The sequence below is a fragment of the Corvus moneduloides genome, chromosome 2, assembly GCF_009650955.1.
Source record: "Corvus moneduloides isolate bCorMon1 chromosome 2, bCorMon1.pri, whole genome shotgun sequence".
In the NCBI taxonomy this organism is placed as follows: Eukaryota; Metazoa; Chordata; class Aves; order Passeriformes; family Corvidae; genus Corvus; species Corvus moneduloides.
The window spans coordinates 11,222,713-11,246,030 of record NC_045477.1 but is presented as its reverse complement, the minus strand read 5'-3'; the positions used below and the strand labels follow the sequence as shown (position 1 = coordinate 11,246,030).

Here is a 23,318-nt window from a genome sequence, read left to right as displayed (position 1 = left end):
TGCCCTTGTAGCTGTTTAGTAATCACAGCGTTCACTAATGGAATCCACTGAGATGTTCTAGGTATGACCACTGCAGTGTACCTTTGATTTTAACATTCACTCTGAGAAACAGTGTGGCTGTTCCTCTGCACGTCTGAACTCACAGCAGCAGCATCCTGGCAGTTGCTTTCTGCTGTTCATCACAGACTGTAAAGTGTACTCTGCCTGCAGAATACAGGAATTGCACACAAAACCACCAGTGACGCACGTTTCTGGAGGAAATTATTACACAGATGCTGGATAAGACTGTGGCTTCTGCTTTACATGACACCACCAACCTTGCTGACTCCGAGTTTTCTCAACAGGAATACCTAGAAGATATAGACACAACTTTGGCTCTCACTCTGCAAGCTAATAAGAAAGGGATTTGTTCAATAGGTGAAAGCCAATCTCCTTGAGAATCCTTATGTCACAGTGGTATAGATTTTTATTAGTGTTAGTGCTAACCTGACATAGTGTAGGTATGACTGATCTGTTCATCTACTGCTAATGCAAGAGAATGTGTTGAGATCAAAGCTTGAGGTAAGTTCCTGGTACTTCAATTTCCCTTTAGGCCAGGTGGTGTTGGGAACATGCCAAGGACACAGTCTGAGGGCCTGGCAATGAGACACTTTTTCTTACTCACAGAGTAGCAACCACTTTTTTGGACCAGACACCTTTTTAAGCTCTGGTAGTGGTGTTCCATAGCCTGTCCCTGCCATAATTCTTCATGACTCCATTGACCTTACAGGCAAAGGATTAGCATAAAAGAAAGAAGAATCATAGTAACATTTTTTCAGGAAAAGAACAAAGCCCAAGAGTCTGAGAGACCAAAATCACATTTCCTGGGACCAAGCATGATGAGGGTTTCCTGCTGCTCAGCACCCTGACGCCTCCTTAAACAAGCTTAGACTCCCACTCTTTGTGGTGCCTTATGCCTTTTCATTTTATTTATGTCATTAAAAATCCACCCAATATAAATTAATTAGCAAAAATTAAGGTTTTGAAGCACAATTCAGGTGTTAGTTATTCACTTCGCTGCATAGCCAGGTTTTATAAATATTATACTTTGTATGGGATAGGAGTCTTCTTGATATAGGCTCAACACAGCCACAAATCGAAACTGTAAGATTAAAATATTCTTTAATCATATCCTGTCTCTCTAAGACTGAGTTTCTGTAACTTCTCCATTTTCTATTCCTGATGAGAAAGGCGCAGGGGAGCCTGTTCAATAGGCAATCATACACACCTTGTTGCGTGACGTCCCTAAGTATTTTGGACCAATTTTCAATGCTAAGTTCTGGATGATGAGTTTGTAGAGGGTGTTGGAGTCTTAAAGACCCTAAAGAGTGTGGGACTTTAAGGGTCTCCAGTTCCATTCCCCAGCATCCCAGTGGAAAAATCACAACCTTGATCTTTGGCATTAAAATTAGAGTGTGTTGTTTAAATAGTTACAAACACAGCCCGGCCTGCAGCCTCTGTCTTCTTTCACGGGATGTTGTCAGGGGAAGGAGGGCTTAACTTCACTTTTCCACACTTGTTCTTTTTAGTTTCTGAAGAGTCTTTTCTGTGGTAGTTCATGGAGAGAGCTCTGCTGAGGATTAACAGAGACTGTATGTAACTGTGGCTGGCTCAAATCAGACCAGGAGAGGGAAGTATCTAGCTAAATTCTGGCCCATAATTAATACATTTGAGGAAATTGTGTTCTGCTCACGAACATTCCTTGAGGAAATAAAGATTAAATTTGTTGAGTAAATTATTCACTGCAAATTATTCACTCAGCTTCACTTGCTATTCTGAGATTTCTGCAATATCTAAGTGAGTTAGATGGCACAGGGAGAGCCATGGCCATAAAATCACAGGCTGAAGGCAGGATTCCTTTCTTGTTCAAAATATGTCTTCTTTTAATTAAAATAAACAGACTAAGACACTCTGGGCTTGCTTAGCATTAGGGAAAGCAATGTAGAGCCCCGAGGTATCTTTGAGTCTCCAGTTTAACTTGGACCAGATTTGTCTGACGGACAAAGAAAAACGAGCTGCTAAAACAGAGAAAGTCTCCTTTCATTTGCTTTTTGACAGGTGGCCAGTGTGCTAAACCCGTCAATCTACTTCACACCCTACTTTCTAGTTTTATCAAAGTAATCAAATATTGAAAGGACAAATTTACTCTTGTAGTTTAGTCTAGAAGTGATCTCTCCTCTCAGAAGGTAACTGGATGGAGCCCCTGAGGGAATATGATACCATGTGGGAGGGAGGCACATAAAGCACTTGAACATCCAGGACCATTCATCACAGTCCATTCATTAAAACTGAGTAATGGTAATAATGAGCTATAAGGCATGTTGCCTTTTATAAATATAATGACAATGGAAATCATTCTCATGGGGTCATCTTAATTATTTTTAAGTGGATAGCCTTTTTACCCATAAGACTTTCCATATAAAAGAGTGACATTGCCTGGTTGTTTCAGGATAGAGGAGTCACTCCAAGCCCCATAAAATTCACCTGAAAAACTTCTATTGATTTCACTGGAATTTGGATCAAAGTCCAGCAAGGAAATGGAATAAGTTACATGCAGTCATGTCCAACAGAAAACTAAGTATAAGAATTTTTTTTTTTTTTAATTTTACACAGGCAGTCATTCCCCTTTGAAAAATTGGCTTTAAATACAGAGGATATAAGCACCAAGCTTATTAATTTTTAATTCAAAAGACCTCCTTTTGAAATGTAATGGTTAACTAAATTAAATGAACTTAATGTTATATATGTTTGATTTTCTTCACTTTGTTACTTTTTAAAACTGGTGGGTCAACCTTCCAAGGGCAAGAACATAATCAGGTCAGCCTTCAAGCTGCTATAATTTTTCTGATATGTGAATGAGAAAAGGAAATAGATATGGGTGGACACTATATCTCTTGAAATAGCCTCTTTCTTCCTGTTTAACAATAAATATTCTACGGAAAGGAAGCTCATATATTACACTTCAGATGAGTTCCCATTTTATTAATCATGAAGATTTTAACAGCGGCCTGAGACAGGAAATCACAGTCTAATGATCAGCAGAGGCTGATTTAATCCTCACGTTTGGATCAGATTAAAAAGAAAACCAATATACTGCAATGTAAATCGATGTAGATAATAATCAAGTTTCATTACTATTAAACATACATACAGCTTTCGTAACAACTTATGGCCCTACTGAACTACCAAGGCGGATTAAATATCCACGGTAAAACCTCCTTCTGCTTAGAAACTTACACTGATGTTTCAGGTGGTGTTTCCAAATACAGGAAAAAAATCTCTGAGTTCACCGTTATTATTAATTAATTATTATTAATAATATCAATTATAAGGAACTCTGATGGATATGCTATTTTCAATAATAAAACCCCCACAATAAGCTTTAGTTTAAATTAGTTTTGTCCTGATTAATATGTGAAGAGAAGCATCCTGGGTTGAGATTCAAAACAAACTCCACTGCAACCCACTAGCCTAGAGAGTTTTGGGTTATATTTGACAGAATTTCAGTACCTTAACCCTTGTTCCTTCTCCTCTTCTTATCAAGCCTCTTCTTAGCCTGGAAAAGAAAATCTCATAATACCATTAGTACATAACAATTATTCCTTTATCATTCAGTCTCAGTCCATCCAGTTGCCCATCCATCAGAATCCAAGAAACCATCCAAAACTTCTCTTAAACATTTAAAGAGAAGCCCAAATAGCAAAGCAAAATGGGAATTCATCTGATGAGCATGTCTTTTCTTGCCTTGGAGTATTCATATGGTAGGGGAGGAAGAGGAGTATTTTTAAAAGAGATTTTATTTATGCCAAGATTGCCAGTAAAGGCTGCTTAGAATACACTTGCTTGGAAAAAAAAATTGAAAAAATATCAAAATTTTGAAAAAAAAAATTACCAGTTTTTTTCTTGACAGTTACTCCTGAACCTTTTTCTTGTAACTTACTAAGAAATATATTTCTTTTCCATTTGTAGTAATCATAAATTAAGATTTAATTGAAGCTCTGAGAGGAGCATGAAAGTTTGGGGTTTGAAACTGAGAATTTGCCTCCATCACTCAGCATAAAGTTGCGAATATTTCATAGTTTCAGGGTATGTGACCTATGATTTACAGCAAATAAGTTATACTTAGGATGCTCAAGACTGTTGTTTGTTTCTCTAAGATAAAAAATTTCAAGCAAAATGAAGCAGGAATTCAAGCTATTTTAATAGCTCTACTTTCTTTTAGCTTTTGGGCTGTTTTTCAAGAGCTTGTAGAGGACCTCTGCCATTTCCCTCTGCCTCTTTCTTTAAAGTCTCTGTAAGACTTGCCTTTTCTCCCTGTGACTTTGTCAGCAAATCAAGGAAAATGGAGGACTGAAAAGTGCTGTTTCAGGGAGTCCAAGTTCTGTGATGAATGGCAAAAAAATTATTCCACCATGCAAAAGATGGCTTTAGCTAATTCCCTTCTCTACCAAACAGCAACCTTTAATCTCATTGCTTTTATTGCATTGCTGGAAAGCCAAGAGGAATGGAGGAGTTAGGGGCCAGTTACACCCACAGGGCAGCTCACATCTGATACCAATATTATCTCTTGGTTCTCTGAATATCAACACCTTCTTCACACAAACGTCCCAGAACGGGCAGAAATAAAGGTCCACTTAGTGCCATAAGGCTGAGAGGGAAAAGTTGAGAGAGGAAAAGAGGATGATTTTCTTGAGGTTGTCCAAAGTCTTACTGAGGCCTGATGGTGACCCAGCAGCAGATAAGTTTTAAAGCATTTCTCACTTTGACGCCTGCCCTAATTTTCAGCTTATCTTCTTGGTGCACCTCTGTCTTTCTTGCCCCCGTCACTTCCTCCCCTCCCTCCTCACCCCCTCCCAAAAGGAAGAATTCAGTTTACTCCCCCATGCAACAGGGCAGCCGTGTGAAGTCACATCCTGATAGAATAAGGAACTGCATAACCAAAGTACATGTCCGGACTGCCCTCCCTTGCACTTAGTTTGGTTGCAAATTCAGAGCAGTTGCACATCCAGTGGATTAACGGGAGTTAAACATGCTGAAGAGAAAACCATCTAATGTGTCTGATAAGGAGAAAAGTCAAAAGCCAAAGGTAAGAATGTCTCATTTTTGTCATCAGTTAATAATAACAAGAATTCTTAACAATTTTTAGTATGAGGGTTTCCTCTTAAATCCTAGCTTCAGGATTTCCTGATGTGCTTGCAAGTACCTCAGCACTATAATCTCAGGAATCTGTTTGTATATACTCACTTTATAATAATAAAGATTAAATTCAAGGAATCATCATTGTGAAACTGCTGTAGCTGTGCTAAAGAATTCTGGTGCTGTACCCTCTTCACCATAACCACAGGAGAAGAGGGTACTTGGCAATCAGTGTTTGTCATCTTAATTTCTCTGGGAATTATTAAAATATCAGCCTGAAAGAAATACTCTAACAAATTGATTATGTGCTACACTGGACACTTTCCACAATCTGGAATTGTAAGAAAGGAAGTGAGAGTTTTGCAAGACGCATAAGGATGTGTCCAGTGCTTGAAATTTATTTTCAGTCCCTGGACTGAGTGCAAAATGACCTCTGTGCATTGTATTGTACAAGTGTTGTAGAGTATTGTAAAGCTGCAGTGCAACGGCTACTGCTCGACCTGAGCACTTCAGTCTCCATTTCTGCCTCAATTTATCTGCGCTGAAAATTTAACAAAGAGATTAGAAAAGCCTTTTAGTATCTCTCTGCTCTCAACAGCTCAGTGTCTCCCAATTTACAGATCCACCTTCTCACTGTTTGGGAATACGCTTCCCTTAGTGACTTCTGTGTCCTAAGAGATTACTGCAGACACTGTTTCAGCAAGGATGCCTTCTGGTTTTACGCAGCATTGGCTTTTGTGGATTGTGCTTGCACTTTTAGACTATGACTCATTAACAGTTAAAATTAAAGGCTTTTTTCATGGATTTGAAGTGATTTTGAATCCATTTTCCCCCACATTTTAATATTTTTTTAAGCATTGCACTGGTTGGTTTGGTATGCATTTTTTTCTGCTCAACCATTATACTGTGTTTTAATGGAAGGGAAGAATTATAATTAATATCTGATTACATTATCGATTAAACAAGAAATGAGCACAAAAGACTCTGTGGATGGGCTTTGTTTCCCTGTCTGTAAAATATCTTCAAAAGCCAGTTTTGGCCACTCTCTTCTTCCAGAATAAGGCATTCCTTAACAACAGTCTGATTTTTATTTTTAAAGGCTCACTTCTGCACAAAACTGTGTAAAATTTCCCTGAGGAGAACACCTTTTCTGAATGTGCTGCTCACAGTCAGGGCAGGGGAGAAGACAGCCCCACGTTGCATAGAATAGGAATCTTGGTTTGTTGTAGCATGTTTCGAAAGTTGTCCCAGGGAAGCAACGTAAATACTCAAGTTGCTTAATTCTGAGTCGGGTAAGATGGGACACAGGACCTCACCTCTTGGACAAGTTACAGGATTTCACAAGTGACCTCTGTAGATCACATCCTGGCTGCCCCTGCTCTGTGCCAGCAACAGTTGGTACCTCCTCATGCTCACAGGGCACAGTACCATTGCCACTGGGCAGGTCTTGGGCTACCTCACCTTGCCTTTAGGCCACTTAGACATCCCAGTGTCTCCAACACAGCCACACAGGCCTGTGCGAGAGCCATAAGGCCTGTTTTTAATCGTAAATGAAGATTAGGTTTGCAGCCTTAGACCCTCAAAGAGGACACCAAAAAGACCTTTTTTGGTAGCTGAATCTTAACCATGGTGGCTACTTGTCTTTATCACAACTGTACAAATTTCTGTGTATTAATTAGAGTGTTTCACCAGTATTTTCTTTTTAACCCTTTTGGTTTTATTACTTTCTAATGTGAAGAATATTGGCATGAATTGATGCCTTTTGATAAAGATGAATGAATATCACACAAGGCTGGTGTTAAAGCCTTTGTCAAGGCAATTTGCTGTTTGTATAGAAAACCCCTCATGGCAATGGGCAATTCAATGACCAATGCAAGAGTAATACAGGTTCAGGATCTCACTGTTCACTGTGTGCAATGCATTTACCTTGTTTATTATTGTGGTGCTTAAGGGACTTCTGCAGATGTGTTAGATGCTGCATAGACAAAAATCTATTCTGTGTACACTATGAAAAAGTTCATCTATTCCATCAAAGAATAGTGTTGCAGGGTTTTTGTGTCATGCAGCAAGATTTCAGTAGTGCTGCAGCCTTGCTAATAACTTCTCTGAATGTCTGGTGGCTTTTGTGTATTCATGGATATGCATATAACTACTGAATGCATTTATAGAAATAAACATTCATTGTTAGGCAAAAAGACATCTAAACCCGGTGTCATCCCAGAGAAAACTGAGAGAGAAATGAGAGAGAAATGCATTCAAAAGAGATACTGGAAGGATTCTAATCCTTTATAAATGTTTATCATTGTAGCTGTACACACTAGTGTACTTTTATACTTTGTATATCATCTGAGGAGCTCAGGTAGCTGAATTATAAAGGAAAACTCCTAAAGGTTAAAAATACTCTGCTTAATGCTGAAGAAATTCAGCACATTGAAGGGCTAAGCTCTCTATTTCAAGCCTATCTAATCTAACCTGTCTATCCAGGACCTTAAATGACTTTCTATCACAGCAGAACATGTGCATCTCCCAACCCTTCCTTTAGGGAGTCCTTACCTGCCCTCCTTTCATTTCCGCCAGATGAGACATGGCTTGGTTCACATGGTGTAGCTGTTCAGGGCTGAGGAATTATTTGTGGGCAGGTGAGGTCAGACAAAGTAGGTCTTGCACAAAGCCCTGAGGTCCATGGTCATGCTGATGGCTGGAGTGGCTCACTGCAGGGACAGTGTGTGGCTCCTGCATTCCTGCAGCACTGCAGAGCAGGAAAGCAAGTGGGGCAAGGATGCTTGTCCTAGATGTGTTTCAGCTATGGGTTTGTGCTGTCTGTCCCACCACCCCTCAGAAAGCTGAGGAGCAGGAGAGCAGTTGACTTGGAGGATGAAGGAAAGAGCCCTGAAATCACCTGCATTTTAGCCTCTTTGAGCCTTATGATGTTAGAGATGTCACTGCATCTGGGGAGTGGAATGAAGCAACTTAGAATAATGGTAAGAGAAAACACTCTAAGAAATTACACAGATTCTAGTCTTCTCTTGGGTACACTCTTCAGGCAGCACCATACAGATAAAATCCCATTCAAACACTTCACAGCTATTCTGCGTTCCACTTTGCACTGTTTTACACATTTGTCCAGGTGCAAATAATCTGTAAAACATCCCTGCATTGTCTTGCCCACTTCACACGATGTAATGTGCTGGGCAGAACCTACTCCTTTCTGTCTCTCTGCCATTCCTCCGGACACAGCAAACTTGAGAACTCCCTGATGATTCTTGGCTTTACTTCAACATGAAGCAAAGACGACTTTGTGCCATTTTTTCTGGCTTGACTGAAGAAAGTCTTGTGTCATTATTCTACATGACAGTTGATCTATGTTTATGCTAAAGGTTTGAGACGTTTTTGTTTCCTTATTCTGCTTCCGAATGCACTTGGTGCTTTAAACTCAGCTTACTTCTGGTGTGTAAGACAATTCAGGGTCAATGCCTCTGCATTTTGTTTAGGCAAAAATACATCCAAGCTTCTAATTAAATCAATATTTGCTTACTTAGGTAACCATTATTTGTTTTCAGGATTATGAGAAAAGAGTGGCAAATCCAATGGGAAGAAACATTTTAATATTCAAATTTATTCCCTAGTACAATTTCATACCAGTAATTTTACTTTTTATAAGCTTAAAATGAAACCCTGACATTGCAGAAATCAATGCACATTTTTGCCATAGACTTGAGGCCAGAATTTCACCTTTTTATATACTCTTCACAGAAGGCCTGATCTTGATTCTGACTTAAATGAATAAATTAGCTGTGATCCCATCGATTTCAGTGGGATTATCTGAGTAAAGTTTATCGCTTGCCTAAGTGTTTGGAGCCTGTAATGCAGACAGATGCTATAAGCAAGTTTTTTGGCGCTGCACTTTTCTCAGACGGTGGCTCGTGCCTCACCAATGGGGAATACTTATTAAAGAAAAGAAAATAGAAAATAGGCACAGCAAACCTAAACACCAAAAATAATTCGAGACATAATTAGATCTTCTGTAGGACAAGATCTGCAGTGAAGAGATTGCTCAGTGTTAATGAATATTAACTAGGATTTATCCTTGAGTGGGGAAAGCTGAAGGTTTTAATTTTATTTCAAAGGTAAAGACTGGTGGAGTTTTGAAGTTTTATATTCTTTTCTTTCCCCCTGAAATTTCGAGTGCATAATAAATGAGCCACTGCTAATGTCACAGATGCTAATTTTCACGACCATGACTGAAGTGATGTTCGTTTCCATTTGCATTTCATTCTAACAATGATGAGAGGTGATGAGTTGATGATAAGCTGTTTTCACCGTACTGCCCGCTGTGCAAATTTATGCTTATAGGCAAAGATGACACATAGTTCTGTCATTAAAGGTCTTTACTGCATTGCCTCTTGAAGAAAGACTGTTTGTCAAAATCCATTTGAACTCTGGTAAATAAGCAGGAACAGATGACAACATCTGGGAAGTATTTTTAAGAACCTGGTTTATGGTGTAAATACCTGTGGGCCTTTATGGGGGTGGGGGAGGAGGGGAATGTTCAGAGGAAGAAATAATGATACTTGTAAAAAACATGTGTGTGTAGATGGGGATAGGAGGGATTGCAGGTGTCACTTCAGAAGGTGTTTCCTGTCTCCCCTAGGCTTCATAAAATACTGGAACAAGGTTAGAGTGAACCTTGGGTTATTTTCCTTGTGTGAGTGGGCGGTTCTACAAGCATGTTACTGCTCCTCTTACTTCTGCTATGTTTTCTTAATTTACATTATCATCATGCTTCTCAATCATCAGCTAATTATTCTTTCTTTTCAAGAGCACCTCCAGAAAGTTGTGTCTTAACATATATGTTAACATATCTCTTCCAGAATGGTCTTGAAATTTGAGGAATTTTGTTTTCTCAGGAGAAAGTAAAGATTCGGAGTGTTTGTGAGGAAATAACAGCCATCTCTCACCTGCCTCTTGGCAGGAGGTGATCAGGATGACCAGACTCTCCATTTTGATGCTCACATCAAGACACAGTCTCATTGAGGGCTCACACAACTCATGGCTAGCATTTGTTTCAAAGTAAAAATTTTATCTGTGGCTTGTTCCAGTACTGATGGATTTTGTGTTTTCCCTTGATTACAACATCTTTTACATTTTCATCAGCTTTGCACAATACTCATTTAATTTCTTGTTTCTTCCCTGTCTTGGTTTCCTTCACTAGCCAGGCTTAATTCCTTAAGAGCAGAATATTTTAAAACAAGTGAGAGCAATCTGCTGAAGGGAATATTTACACATCAATATTCATTTTGCTTAGAGTAACAAATCCAGGTTTTTGTTTGTTTCCTTAAGCAAGTAGGGGCATTTCAAGGAGTATGCCTGAACCACCTTATCCAGCCATTTTTAGAAACCAGACTATCAGCTACAGTATTTATAACTGTGTTCTCTGATAAATAACGTAGCACAACTACCAAGGTGACATAAATCAGCATTAGTTGCCTCCTAATCCTTTAAGAGATGTTTAAGAGCAGTTGACTTACTTCAGTACTGTGTTTCTAGGAAAACCAAAATACCCCAAAGTAAACATTGGTCAGGATATCTGTCACTGCTGGGAAAAAGCAGTAACTATGTATGGGCAGGACTGGCAGAGGATGTGGCCTACATCCTTCCCGTACTTCAATATTCTTCTAGTAATCTGTGTCACAGCATAAATTCAGACAAAAGCTGTTACAAAGTCGTCCCTTGGCAGCTGTATAAGCACTTTCAGGGTGGCTACAAACACTTCAGCTGGAAGAACCAGCCCCTTGCTGTGTGGGCAGAACCTGCTGGGAATACCCACTCCTGAAAAGGGAAAAAAAGTCTTCTGGGTCTCTGTAATCACAGTATCCCTTAAGTTTTCTCTTCTGAAAGGCTGCAACAAAGACAGCAGAGTTACTCCAGTTGTTAGAAACAGTTATACTCTCTTCCACAAATTGGCAGTGTCAGTGGTTTTGCTCAACATTTGCTGCTTGGCACCAGGCTACAGATTACATATGCTCTGAATATTCAGCAAATCATATATCCTTTAAACCATCCTAATGGCTTTGTTTCATGAATCAGATAGAGGTGTGTTGTATGTCTGTTGTTATTCCACAGGAAGATGAATGACCACCTTTTTCCCAAGGGAAATCTCTTCTGTATTTGTGCTTACTCTTACCCTTGTAGCTTTTTAAAATCTTATTCCACTTACAGTTCACCCAAAAGCATGTTCTTACTATTTTTCTTCTTCTTAAACTTGAGGGTGAAATTTCAGCCTAGGGAAAAGTTTGGAAACTGCTTCAGGGAAGTTACTTCTTTGACTATAATATACACCTTACTGCCACTTTTCCTCTCCATACTTTCTTTGGTTTATTCTGTGGATACACAGAAAGCTGGATAATGACTTCACCTGTATGAAGTCTTCAGACTGCTTAATTGCCAGTCATAACATCTTCTGGCCCCTTTCTGGAAAGCTGAATGTCAAGAGCAAAGGGTCTTCTACCTCTAATCATCACCCATCACTGAACCTGACAAGTTTTCTCTGGGAAGAAGCTCCAGTGATCTGGTGTTTTGCACCATTATGTCTTCTGGGTGGAGTTTTAGTCCTTTTCCTCCCCTTCTATGTCTTCATCTCTTTTATCATCTTCTCAAGAACAACCACATAACCTAACACTGCTGTACTTGATTTCCATGACGTGCTGAATGGTCACTTCCTTGAGAACTGTAAGAAGTGAAAGTTCCTCTACTTCTCTATGCTGACCTCATTAGAAGGTGTGGTAGGTTTGCTGTTCTTCCAGGTATGTTGAAGGACAAAGTGGGATATGAGTCCCTGAATATTTGAGTACTTGGCTTTAGGTTTTTCTGCAGTGTTCCTCGTGGCTTCTTCAGGGATAAGATAAACACTAGAGGAGTTCTGCTCAACCAGAAAACATGGTGCAGTGTCATGTCCTCCCTCTACCATTACGTTTGAGGCAGAGATGGAGCTGTGTCACTGACAGGCTGCAGCTATAAGATAAAGAAATCAGCTTCACTTAGCAACAGCACAGCCAAAAGCAGATGTGGGAAGAGGAGACGACACAGTGGCCGAGACAGCTGAGTGAGCTCACGCGGCTTCTCTGCTGCCTCCACCTGTGCAAAGGGGATGCTTGGCTCTATCACTCTTGAACTGTTTCACTTGCCACAGTTGTGCTGTTTTTCTCTTACTCTTCTGTCTTCCTGCCTCCTTCTTCAAGATCAGATGTTAGGTTCAAAAACCGCTTCAAAAAGCTGGAAAGGGGACCTCGTTCACTGATGGATGAGCAGCTCAAGAAGCTGTGGAGAGAGTGCATGAAATGACTGATGATGGTAGAGCAGGCATTCAGCTCTAGCACAAGCACATGGCAGGGCTCTTCTCATGTTGGCTATTGGCATGTTTACATTGTTTTCTTCCTGTCTCTGTTACGGAGTTTATATTTGCTTGACTAATATATGCTGGTAATTGTAGTAAAATGTTCGAAAATGTATTTGTGTTTGGGATTTTAGCCAGTATCTGAAGGAATGGGAAGAGGCAACATCTTCCTACCCCTTCATGAAAGCTTAAAATCTTGTAGTTGGCACAGTCTCCTTTGCAGTGATAGGGCTGATTTCAGTAGGATTTGGAGAATGTCCTTAAATCTGGGGTTCAAAGAACACCTCAAAGCCCTCGCTGCTGTCGCTGCCTCAGTAGCAGCATCTCACTGGTGAGTGTCTCTCAGCTACGTGTGGGTTTCATGGAGGTTGGGAGAGCAGGGAAGGCGGGAAAAGCGCAGTCTCACTTTTCTCATGTGTCAGAATGAAAACACACTTCATGCACCTGGTACATTTGTTTTTCATGAAATGAAGCTGTAGTTTTCCACTGAGCTGTGATCACAACAACTCATGCCACAGAGATAATCAAATGGAGAGAAAGGAATTGATGTGCCCTTACTGGTACCCCAGTGAGCTATTGATTGTATTAATTCCTTTTCTGGAGTGACCTGAACAGAATCAGGATGATATCTTCGTATTCCTAGATTTTTTTTTCCCTAAGATTGCAATTATAGGGCTTACACTACAAAGCAAACATGGAATTTAATACATTATAACTTGTTAACTAAGAAGGATTTTCAGGCAGTCCCAATTCCTGAGGAAACCCTGAGCTGGCAACCTTCCTTCAGCTTCCATACAAAACCAAAAGCTTGCTGAACTTATTTCATGACTTCAAAATTACAAGGAGCATATTTAGGATTCCCAGGCATAAATTGTGCGAGCACGTGCAGTTTTCGAAGCCTGAGAAGCTGCAATGAAGTGCCACATGTGCTTTCTTCAACTGGACAATAAGGATAATGTTGGCCTGTGGATGACAATAAGGCAACGTTGGAACACAGCTGTTTGACATGGGAGGACATGAGAAAGATAAAAAATGGTGACCCTGATCTACATTTCAAAGGAGCCAAAAGTTAACCCACTCTAATGAGCACAGTATTTTCTTTGTTGGTTTTTTTTGCTTTGTTTTCCAAGATAAAAATAATTTAAATAAATGGACATATAGATCTGATGAAGCACTCAAATTCACAGTGACTGATGATAGATACTGCAGTGAATTTTGCTTCTCTACTGTAGTGCATCTCCATTAAGGCAATTTCAGCTAATCTCACTATGGATTCATTAATCAAGTGTAGTCAGGATGTCTGAAGGGAGATAATGAGGGGGAAAAATGGCCTATTGTTTGGATCTTATTCCTCAACTAGTTACTTTGTTTATCATGCTCCATAGTACTTGTACCCCGATAAATAAGTTCCAGTTGCAATTAGTTATCATAACAGATGACTAGGACATCCTTACTTGCAAATTCAAAATCATTCCATAAATAGATCAATTAGCTTTGTGTTCTCTTTACATCACATGCCTATACAGATTTCCAGCCTGCACTATCAGTTAGCAGTGAAATGGAAACGAGGTGGACCGGTGCATTTTAAAATTTCCTCCCTTTATCCAAAGATGCAAGCATCCATGGAGATAAAGTCCCTAATCCTACATCTTTTTCTCTAAGCACTAACATCCTGCAGTATCAGCAGTCCTTAGCGTCTTCCAAAATTTCTCCTCTAAAATGCCCAAGAAAAGATTTGTTCATTTTTTACTTACTTTTTACTCATTTAGGATTACATACTGTATATCTGCCCCACATAAAGCTGTCACTACATTACTTAAAAAAAAAAAAATGTTGAGGTTCTAAGAGCCCAGTGGGTTTGGAGGCTGCTGAAGATGGGAATGTTTATAAGCTCTGTGATATTAACTGCAGCACTCAACCTCAGGTGACATAAAGCATGCAAAAAAGAACTTTCTGTCAGTTTTATTATTTCTAAAAAGGTTCCCCTTGAAAGAGAAGAGTGACCTTGCTCTGCTGAGCTGACATATGCCACTGAATTAATGGCTAGGCTTTGCTGTAGGGAAGCTTGCAGAAACATTACAACTCCAATGGCTGAGTTTTCTGAGAACATTAATCAGGGGAACCAAGATGATGTATCAAACACTCATTTAAAAGTAATAAAAACTAACTCTCTTTCTGCCCCCCTCCCCCAAGTTTCTTTGAATTAGCTTATTGTTGGTCATTACGTGTTATCAAGGGTAAGACTGCAGTAGGGCAGTAAAACTCGTGTAAGGGCTTTCTGAAGTTTGCTTACTCTTCAGAAAAAAAAACAAACAAGCTTTTGGGACGGTCAGACTTGACTGTGACTTAGAGGTTATTTTTTCAATCTTGTTTTCACCTGGAAGGTCATTCGAAGGAGCACCTTCCAGCGAACAGCCACATTCCCACCTCCTCTGCCGGAGCACGCTGGTTGCCCCACTGTGGGTGTGCTGGACAGGCGTGGGGGTAAAATGGAGCCCTTGGGGCTGAATTCTTCTCAGCTCCTCTTTGGGCATATGTATTTTTGTCTTCACTTAAAACAAACATGCTTGTGAGTAATTTCTCTTACACAGGAAATCCAGCCAAACCTGCAAGGTCAGGACCTAGATAACACACTGCATTATTAAAATCATGCTATATAAGTAAGCAGGGAAAGGACTTTAATTGAAGCTGCTAGGTGATATGGTTTTAAAATGTGAGAATTCGTCTGTGAATTCAGCTGTTTTGAAGAGGAGGAAGTTTCAGGAGAGGAAAGAAGTTGGTATTTAAGAGATTAAAGATCAAAGCCTGCAATGCTTACGTAGTGTTTAACTAGCCTTTACTCAGGCAGCGCTCCCCTCTACTGCAGAGACGGTTTTGTGGAGGGTGGATTTCAAGGCTCATCCCTTGGTGTTTCGGCCCATGTGTAAATGAAGGGTAAAAAAAGGATAGCAGGGAGGTGCAAGTGCACATCATGCCAAATCCTTAACTGTCATTTTCATAGCTCCTCTGAGTTTGTCACACATCCTTAACCTTCTTTTAAAGTCATTTTCTTTTCATGGTTTTGTGTGCCACTGAAAGTCACTTTTAATTAAATGTCATATAAATAATAAAGTCTTAATTACATAATTACTGCAAATACCTGTGTGCACACTCCCAGAATTGGACAGACTGCCAGAAGAGCACTTGGAGTGACTTTTCTCACTGGGAACTGAGAGTGCTCTGCAGCAACTGGGCAGGAACGACAGTGCTCAAAATTCAGGGTCAATGTGCATTTAAAGAAAGTGGAGTCAGATCCCTTCCCCCCCTCGCACATTTTGCAACACTCACTTGCACAAAACTTTCCGAGTGTTAAGACTGGCGTTTCCTAAATTGCTTCCTTATTTAGTCCCTCACAAAGTTGTTTAATCAACACAGCCCATTTTTTGCCAGACGAAATTGCCTCATTGCTCAGATGTCCTACATGGCTGCCCCCTTCCAGAGGAATACTTACAGACCTTGCAAAAGATCCCACCCTCGTTTAGCTGCAGGAGCAGCAGCTCTGCCCTTGCTCTCAGCTGCCCCAGCACCTGCCCAGTGCAAGGTGCCCCTGGCAAGCATGACTGGGTTATTGGGAACTACGTGCCTTGTGTCAGTAGGTACCGAGGCTGGTACCAGATAGAGGAACTGATAAAACAGCTGCTTAGTGTTTACTTTGGAGAGCGTGGTTTGTTCACCTGGAGGAGTGTTAGGTATGATTAACTCATTTTTTAATTCAGCTTTTCTTTTCCAGTCCTTTTTCACTGTTAAAATTAGGGTGTTCATGGCAGCAGTTCTGTTCAAAGTCCACTTTGCTCCCCTCTTTCCCCACCTCCATGCAGCTACTGAACATCAGGCCACAATAACAACCAGTCTTTTATAGAGTCGTTTTTAAGCCAGTTAAAAATGCCATTTCAGTAGATTGATCTATTTGAGTTAGCAGGAACAAGCTGTATCTTTTTTATTGCTTTTGACTGGTGAAGTGCAAGGTTTAGGCCGTGTTTCATGTGGGCTATAAAGTTATATTAATGTGTTGGTTAGTGGTCAGAAGTTCTATATGTGTAACTAATGTGTAAATAGGAAAAATTCCCTGTAGTAGAGAGGTCATGATGTCTTCTCTTTCATTGCTTCCTTTACCCTTCAGAGAGCTGCTTAATCTTTTATGCAAATTCTCATTCTTCATACAGAAGTGAGGATTTTTTTGGTGGTGTTTGGTTTGAGGGTTTTTCTTTTCCACAGAACATCCCAAAAGCTATAAATTGCTATCTTGCCATCTGGGAAAGTAAGAGACAATTCTTTTGATTATCTATGCAAGAAGATAAGATAGCAGAGTGGAAATACTCATCCCTACTTGGTAACTCTTTCATTCTCAGAGTGGTCTCCTCCTTCTGAAGGGAGTAGAACCATCAGAGAATAGAAGAAATGAATCAAATCCTGATCTCCACTTATCTCCATCAATCAGAGCAGCAAGAACAGGCTGTTCTTTTGAGAGCTGCTGTGGCTGCTTTCAAAAAACAGGGAAGAAGACAAGTGTCTGTGGCAGTCAAGGAAATTGAGCAATATGCTGAGTTCCCTTTTTATTACTTCCAGTGACCACGTTTGCCCCTATACAGCTTACATGGTCTGGGTAGTCTAAGGATGAATGGAAGCTAAAAATTAAAATGCATGGAGGAATTTGAAGAGATTTACTTGTGTGAGAGGGTCAGTACAAAGCCTTTGCAACATGCAGGACTTGAAAGATATTTTGAATAGGACTTGAAGCAAAATATAATGGGCCGGAATTTCTGACAGCAGGGAACCAGATTGCTGAGCAGTGTGAATTGTCCAAAGAAAAATATGGGATGAATATCTCCCATAATGATTATTTAGCAGGATAACTGCAGTCAGTTTTGGCTCAAGGGTTGTCTTTAGACACAGGGAAGCTCTGACTAATTTTTCACGGACAAGAACTTACTTCTCCTATGATATGTCCTACAAGTGAAGGATGTTTTGTAACAGAAAGACATGGATTGCAGAACCTGTTGTTGTCTTACTATTTGCATACATAGCATATTATTTTCTAGGGAAAATTATAGGCTATTTACCAACAAACCAGACAATCAACTGCAGACTGTCCAAATTAAAATAAACAACAATTACATAACACTTATCCCTTTAAAGGATTATTTAAAGTTCCTAAATTTCAGGGAATAAATGATATAGGAGAAAATGGAAGAAGGTTTTCAAATACTTAAATGTATCTTTGATATTTTCTATTATGTTAGTTTGGAATACTGAACGGGAAGAGATGGAAGTCAATGCATTGATTTATAGAAATTAATTGATCAGTCCATGTCTGAGAAAACACAGTTGTTTCTCTCTCTGCCCATGCCTCCATTAGATTTTACTGAGCAAATTCGTATTTGCTTAACATATCCCTGAGTAGCTCTTGCATGAATTGAGCCAGAAAAACCACCTAACTTTATAGGATGCTGAATCCTGTTATCAAAAGTCAACAGTGAATTTTCCTATAGTAGCTTTGCATTTACTTTAAAAGCTTCCCTTCACCTGGAAATAAGGCCTGTCCATATCTTCACAAAGTAGGTGTTCCCTGACACTAATGCAGTGACTGACACTATGGGAAGTAATAGTCCCATTCCCTTTGCAGCCAGGAGCTCCTAAATCTGCTTTTCGTTATCAGTATAATGGGGTTGGATACATTTTTAAAAGGTGGTGCCTATTGATTACTTAATGGAAAAAGTTAGTAGAGAACTGCTGAAGCAGCCCTATTCAGTGCTCTCCAGTGCAGCAAGACCATTATCTAGAACAGTGGAAATCATCCTGTAACCCTTATTAATATTTAATACGGATGAAGCAACATTGAAGTACACTACAAAATAGCCCAAGGCTCCTGCTCATGTAGGATATAAGGTTGTTTCGAGGGTCAAAAAAGAATAACTGATTTCCCTGTGCTCAAGCTGTTTATAGGTAAGACCAACACTAAACAATGTTTTCCCTCTTGTTCCTTTTAAACGATTTCCAGCACATATGCACTTTAATATACACTTATTCCTACTAGACATATTGAAGTGATGGAATGCAACAGAAAGGTCAGTGTATGTTTAGGGATTGCTGAGACAATCTTATACTTTCCAAATACTGCTGTGAATCCCAGGCTCCCTTCTTCTCCCTCATGCTCTGTGCTGCAGGGCACATTTGGCTGGGTTGACAAGCTAGTGAAAGGTGTTAATCCTGTCTAATAGAACCATAATCCTCAGGGCTGTGTTTTTATATCATACTATTGAGCTAACCCCTTGTCACAGGATGCTCTTCATCTACTTAATAGCAAAGTTCTTGATGGGAATTTTAGATAAAATTAAGTGTACAATTCAGATTGTAATTTTCAATTTCACAATGTAAAAACAAACCAATAAACCACAATATTTAGCCAACAGAGATTTTACAAACAATTAAGAGGAAACCTGTGTGATTTTTGTCTTTTTTTTTCCTCTTCCCTCAGTGAATAGTAAATGTCACTCTAGTTATCCAAAAATATTCACAAATCTGGGTCAGTTTCTTCAAATAACCTTTGGCTGGAAATATTTTTCAGGTTAGATATGCCCAGAAATACAGGAGGGAAAAAAAAAAGAAAAAGAAAAAGGATGTTATTTTTCTTTTAAGCTACACTGCTTAGAATAGAGAGCAAAAATATGGGTACACTTTCCTCTTTCATCTGACTGTCCTCAGGCCTCTCCCACTGCTATGTCCACATTCATTTTTTGGGAGAGGTGGCAGAGTTGCTTAATAAATAAGTTTGGGAAAACAGGGAAATATATCAAAGAGGAATTTCTCCTTAACTTCTCTGGAAGCAGGTCCATTAAGTGTGCCTGCAGTGTGAAGGCAGGCAAAGGGACTGGCTCCCAAAACAGTCCTTTGCTCCTCTTTTGTTGCCCAAAGGATGATCTACCTCTGTTCCTTCTGAGGCTGCCTCATGACAATTCTTGCCTGGTGGAGAAGATTGGAAAGCTGGGAGCTCACAAGCCTTTTGAGGCTTGTGAAATTCCTGGATGGACAGCAAAAGGAGGGAACTGGAGATGCCAGGTGAAGAGTGCACAGTGGGTGCTTTAGAAACCTGGGGGAGATGAAAAGATGACTCATGTGGCTGGGGGTGGGGAAAGAAATCAATGGAACAAGGAACTAGTTTGGCTGAAATCACATAGGCAAGGTAAAAGGATGAATAAGTACAGGGAAAGCTGTAGCCCAGATAGCCTGAAATTACTTATTAAATTAGACAGAATGTATTTATTTTGTGGTTTGCTATTTTAGTTCAGTGCTTTTTTCCTCCAGAGGGGATTTTGAATACTCAAAAATAGTCTGAGATTATATTGCCTCATATATAGTAGTGAACCCTGCTCAAGAACTCTCATACTGCATTAAAGACTTTCATTTAGGATAGAAGAGGGAAGTACTTAAAAAACCCCAAGTCATTCTGGATTTAGCTGTGAGTATTGGTGAAGACATAAAAACAAGCTCTTGAAGATGCTGTAGAGTGGATAGATGTCCAAATTCTGGCTGTTATTAGCGCCACACTTAAAGGGACTCCTGACTTGTCATCAATGCCAATTTTATTCATTTTGCCACCATGGGCAGTGCAGTGTCAGGCAGCTCTGCCTGGGCATGCTATTTCTGTATGACCTCACTCGTCAAAATCTGCTGTGCCACTTCCCTGCTTCCCATGTTATTTATCCACATGCAGAAAGAGTAAAAACTAGAAGGAAGTCAGAGCAATCCATTCACTGTCTCTTAATGCACAGCTCAGGTGATGCAGCTTTGTTATGCAAAATAAAGCTATGGCACAGCGGAAAATTGTACCCATTTATGTTTAAAAATCAGACCTTCTAATTGGAAAATTGGGAAGAAAAGCATGAGGCCTGCCTGATTATTCTGTTACTTACTCCCTCTGTGCGCATTTTGGACTAGATGTATTCATAATCCTCAGCAGTCCTTGCTGGTTCCTGATGGTAAAGAACCATAAATTGCCTCCCCAGCTGAAAAAGTACATTGTACAAATTGCCACAATTTACACCACCGAACCCAAGTCTATCGCTTGTATCATATTTATGAAAATACCTTTTCCTCAAAACTCATAAACAACAGTCTTTCTTACCTGCAAATAATGCATGGCTATTTACATACCTATAACATAAGTGATGTGAAACAGATGTAGAAGAACTCATAATCATATCCATTGCCTAGTTAGTATTTGAAGCAATATTGTTTCTCTTACTCATTTTTCTACTTCTGGCTGTGCAGTCACCATTTCTTTTGCCCTACAGTCATCTCTTAGCTTGTTTCTAGCTGGATGTAGCAGTTCATGGAACACTGATACGGGAGGGATTTTGACACCAACAGGTGGCTTGACAGTTTTAATTCTTAGAACAAAGCAAAACACCACCAGTGAGTCAAGGTTTGTCTTCTCTTCTTTTACAGCGCACGAGCAGCTTTGGAAGCTTCGACCGTTTCAGGCATCACTCAATATCAAAGACAGATGATTCAGCTGAGGTGTGTAGAACACAAAGTTTAAATTTCTGCTGTTCACTTTCCCATGACAGTTATGCAAAAGCACTGGGAAGCTATTGTGTAAATGTTACAATGCTGAGAACTTTGCTTGTGTACCTGGATCTGTCTGAGTGATTGAGGCCTTGCCAAAATGAAGAAGAGATTCACACCTAAAGTTTGGCACTTTGATGTGAAAATTAGAAACGATTTATAAAAAAAACCACAAAGAAGTGCACTTCAATTTGGTGCATGCCCTAAGTAACCAGCACTTTACAAGTAACCCACAGATGTCTCACTTTTGTTTTCAAGACCTCTGCAAAAATTGCCTCAATTCTAATTTGCATTAGGGACAATTAATAATGGGTAACAACATTTCCTACCATAAAATATATTTTCTTTCTGTCATTCACACATAGAGTATTGTGCTGCCAACCTGTTTAGGTACACAATTTCCAAGGCAAATGGCCGTGACTGAATTTTGTCATGCTAACTGTGTTAGTGTCCTTAATATTTCCCTGTAATTCCTGTTTCAATATCCTGCATTTTATTTTTGTGCCGAGTTATTGGTTACTTTTTGCTTTCAAAACAGGTATCTGAGCTGGAGACAATAAGTGACATTGGGGAAGCAGTACCAACCAAAGCAGCAAACAATGGAGGAAGTTTGAGTAAGAAGATGAGAGCCATTTCACTTACCATGAAGAAAAAGATGGGTAAAAAATACATCAAGGCACTCTCTGAGGAGATGGTAAATACAGCCTAAGAGCCTCGCGTTTGTTGAAAACACATGTGAAGTAAACATGTTATGTGCATTTTTTTCTATTCATGTTTCAACTGTCCTCAGTTGTGACAAACCATAAAACCAGGGTAACAACACATACTGAATTAAGCCAGCTTTTGGTACATACCTGTTCCTTCATGTGCATTTTAGTGTACACACAAATCACGTAGTAAGGGCCCAAGAGAGTCACAGGAGTTCTACATCATTTAATTTTGCTTTTTCCTCAAGGAACATTTGTATGAGCATGTGTGTATGAGCATAAAAAAAAAACCTCCTCATGTGGACACAAGGGAGTATTGGTTGAACCTCATCATCAATCTGATACTCAGTTTACAAAAAGCTTCATTAGAAGAATTTATCTTCCAATTCAAGAATTATTTCTGAAGTCCATTTTGTAAAGGTCAGCCAGCATCCTAGATAATTCCAACTCATATGCCTTATCTCCTTCTACCTTATCTAATCTTAGTGAAACCATCTTTATTAAACATAAAAAACCATAATCTTGCACATACTGCAAACCCTGTTTTCTCAGTACATTGTGTAAGTTCCAAATTTTAAAAACATAAGGAAAAAACTTGCCACACTTAACAATCCTAAAAAAATCTAGCCAGTCTGCATCCTATCCCACATGTGTCAATATCAAGTAAGTAAGGAACATAAATGAGGAACCTCACAAGTAGAAAATAATGTTTCACAGGATACCCTTAAATAGTTTTTGGAGGTCCAAGACAAGGATCCCTATTTCATTAGTTTAGTTTGCTTTTTTTTTTTTTTTTCTCTAAAATGCAATCAATGAACTTTATGTTTGTTATATTTTTATATTTACTTTCTGCACATTTAAAGCCACAATTCCCATGACAGAAATTCAATGGATTATCTGGTTGGACACACATGTAGCATGATCTTCATTCCTGCAGGAGTTGATGACAATCAATAGCAGCCTCCTGATTAATCAGTGGGTTATGCTGCTGGCTGGTGTAACAAGCACAGTTCTTGTTGAAAACCAGTATAGTTCTTCATTTCAGTGCTCTGCCTGATGTGTACCCAAGTGGGTCTCTGCTTCATGCAAGCACTGTTATCTTTGCTTCACTTCATCATCTAACTGGTGAATAACTAATTTTTCCCCAAATACAATGTGCTGAAGGAAGTTTCAGCTGCATCAGGATATCACACCCACTGGCAACATGATGAATTCCGTTGAAAAATCCCTCCCTTTAAAAGATCATCCCTATTTCATTTGTTACATCGTCTCTAACTTAAATGTGACTGAAATATGGATCTTATTGTTTTGAATAGGCTGTGATTCCTGAGGTGTGATTTATTGGTATAAACTCAAGGGGCCAATTTCATACACCATTAGACTTTGTGAGACAAACATGCACCTGTTAATTCTGAAATGCACTGGATTTTGAGGCCAGG

The 23,318-nt window shown here is 39.5% G+C and overlaps 1 protein-coding gene across 3 annotated transcripts in view; it reads left to right on the top strand.

The window, feature by feature from the left end:
* LOC116438311 (SAM domain-containing protein SAMSN-1-like) overlaps positions 1 to 23,318 on the top strand; it is an 82,601-nt gene that overhangs the window by 43,777 nt on the left and 15,506 nt on the right. For 2 of the 3 annotated variants that reach the window (XM_032097153.1, XM_032097161.1), the window contains 2 exons: positions 21,053 to 21,124; positions 21,711 to 21,866. In XM_032097153.1, coding sequence (XP_031953044.1) covers positions 21,053 to 21,124; positions 21,711 to 21,866 — 228 coding nt within the window. Of the gene's footprint in view, positions 1 to 4,831; positions 5,126 to 21,052; positions 21,125 to 21,710; positions 21,867 to 23,318 lie in introns of those variants that run through there. The other variant, XM_032097168.1, reaches the window with a different exon arrangement.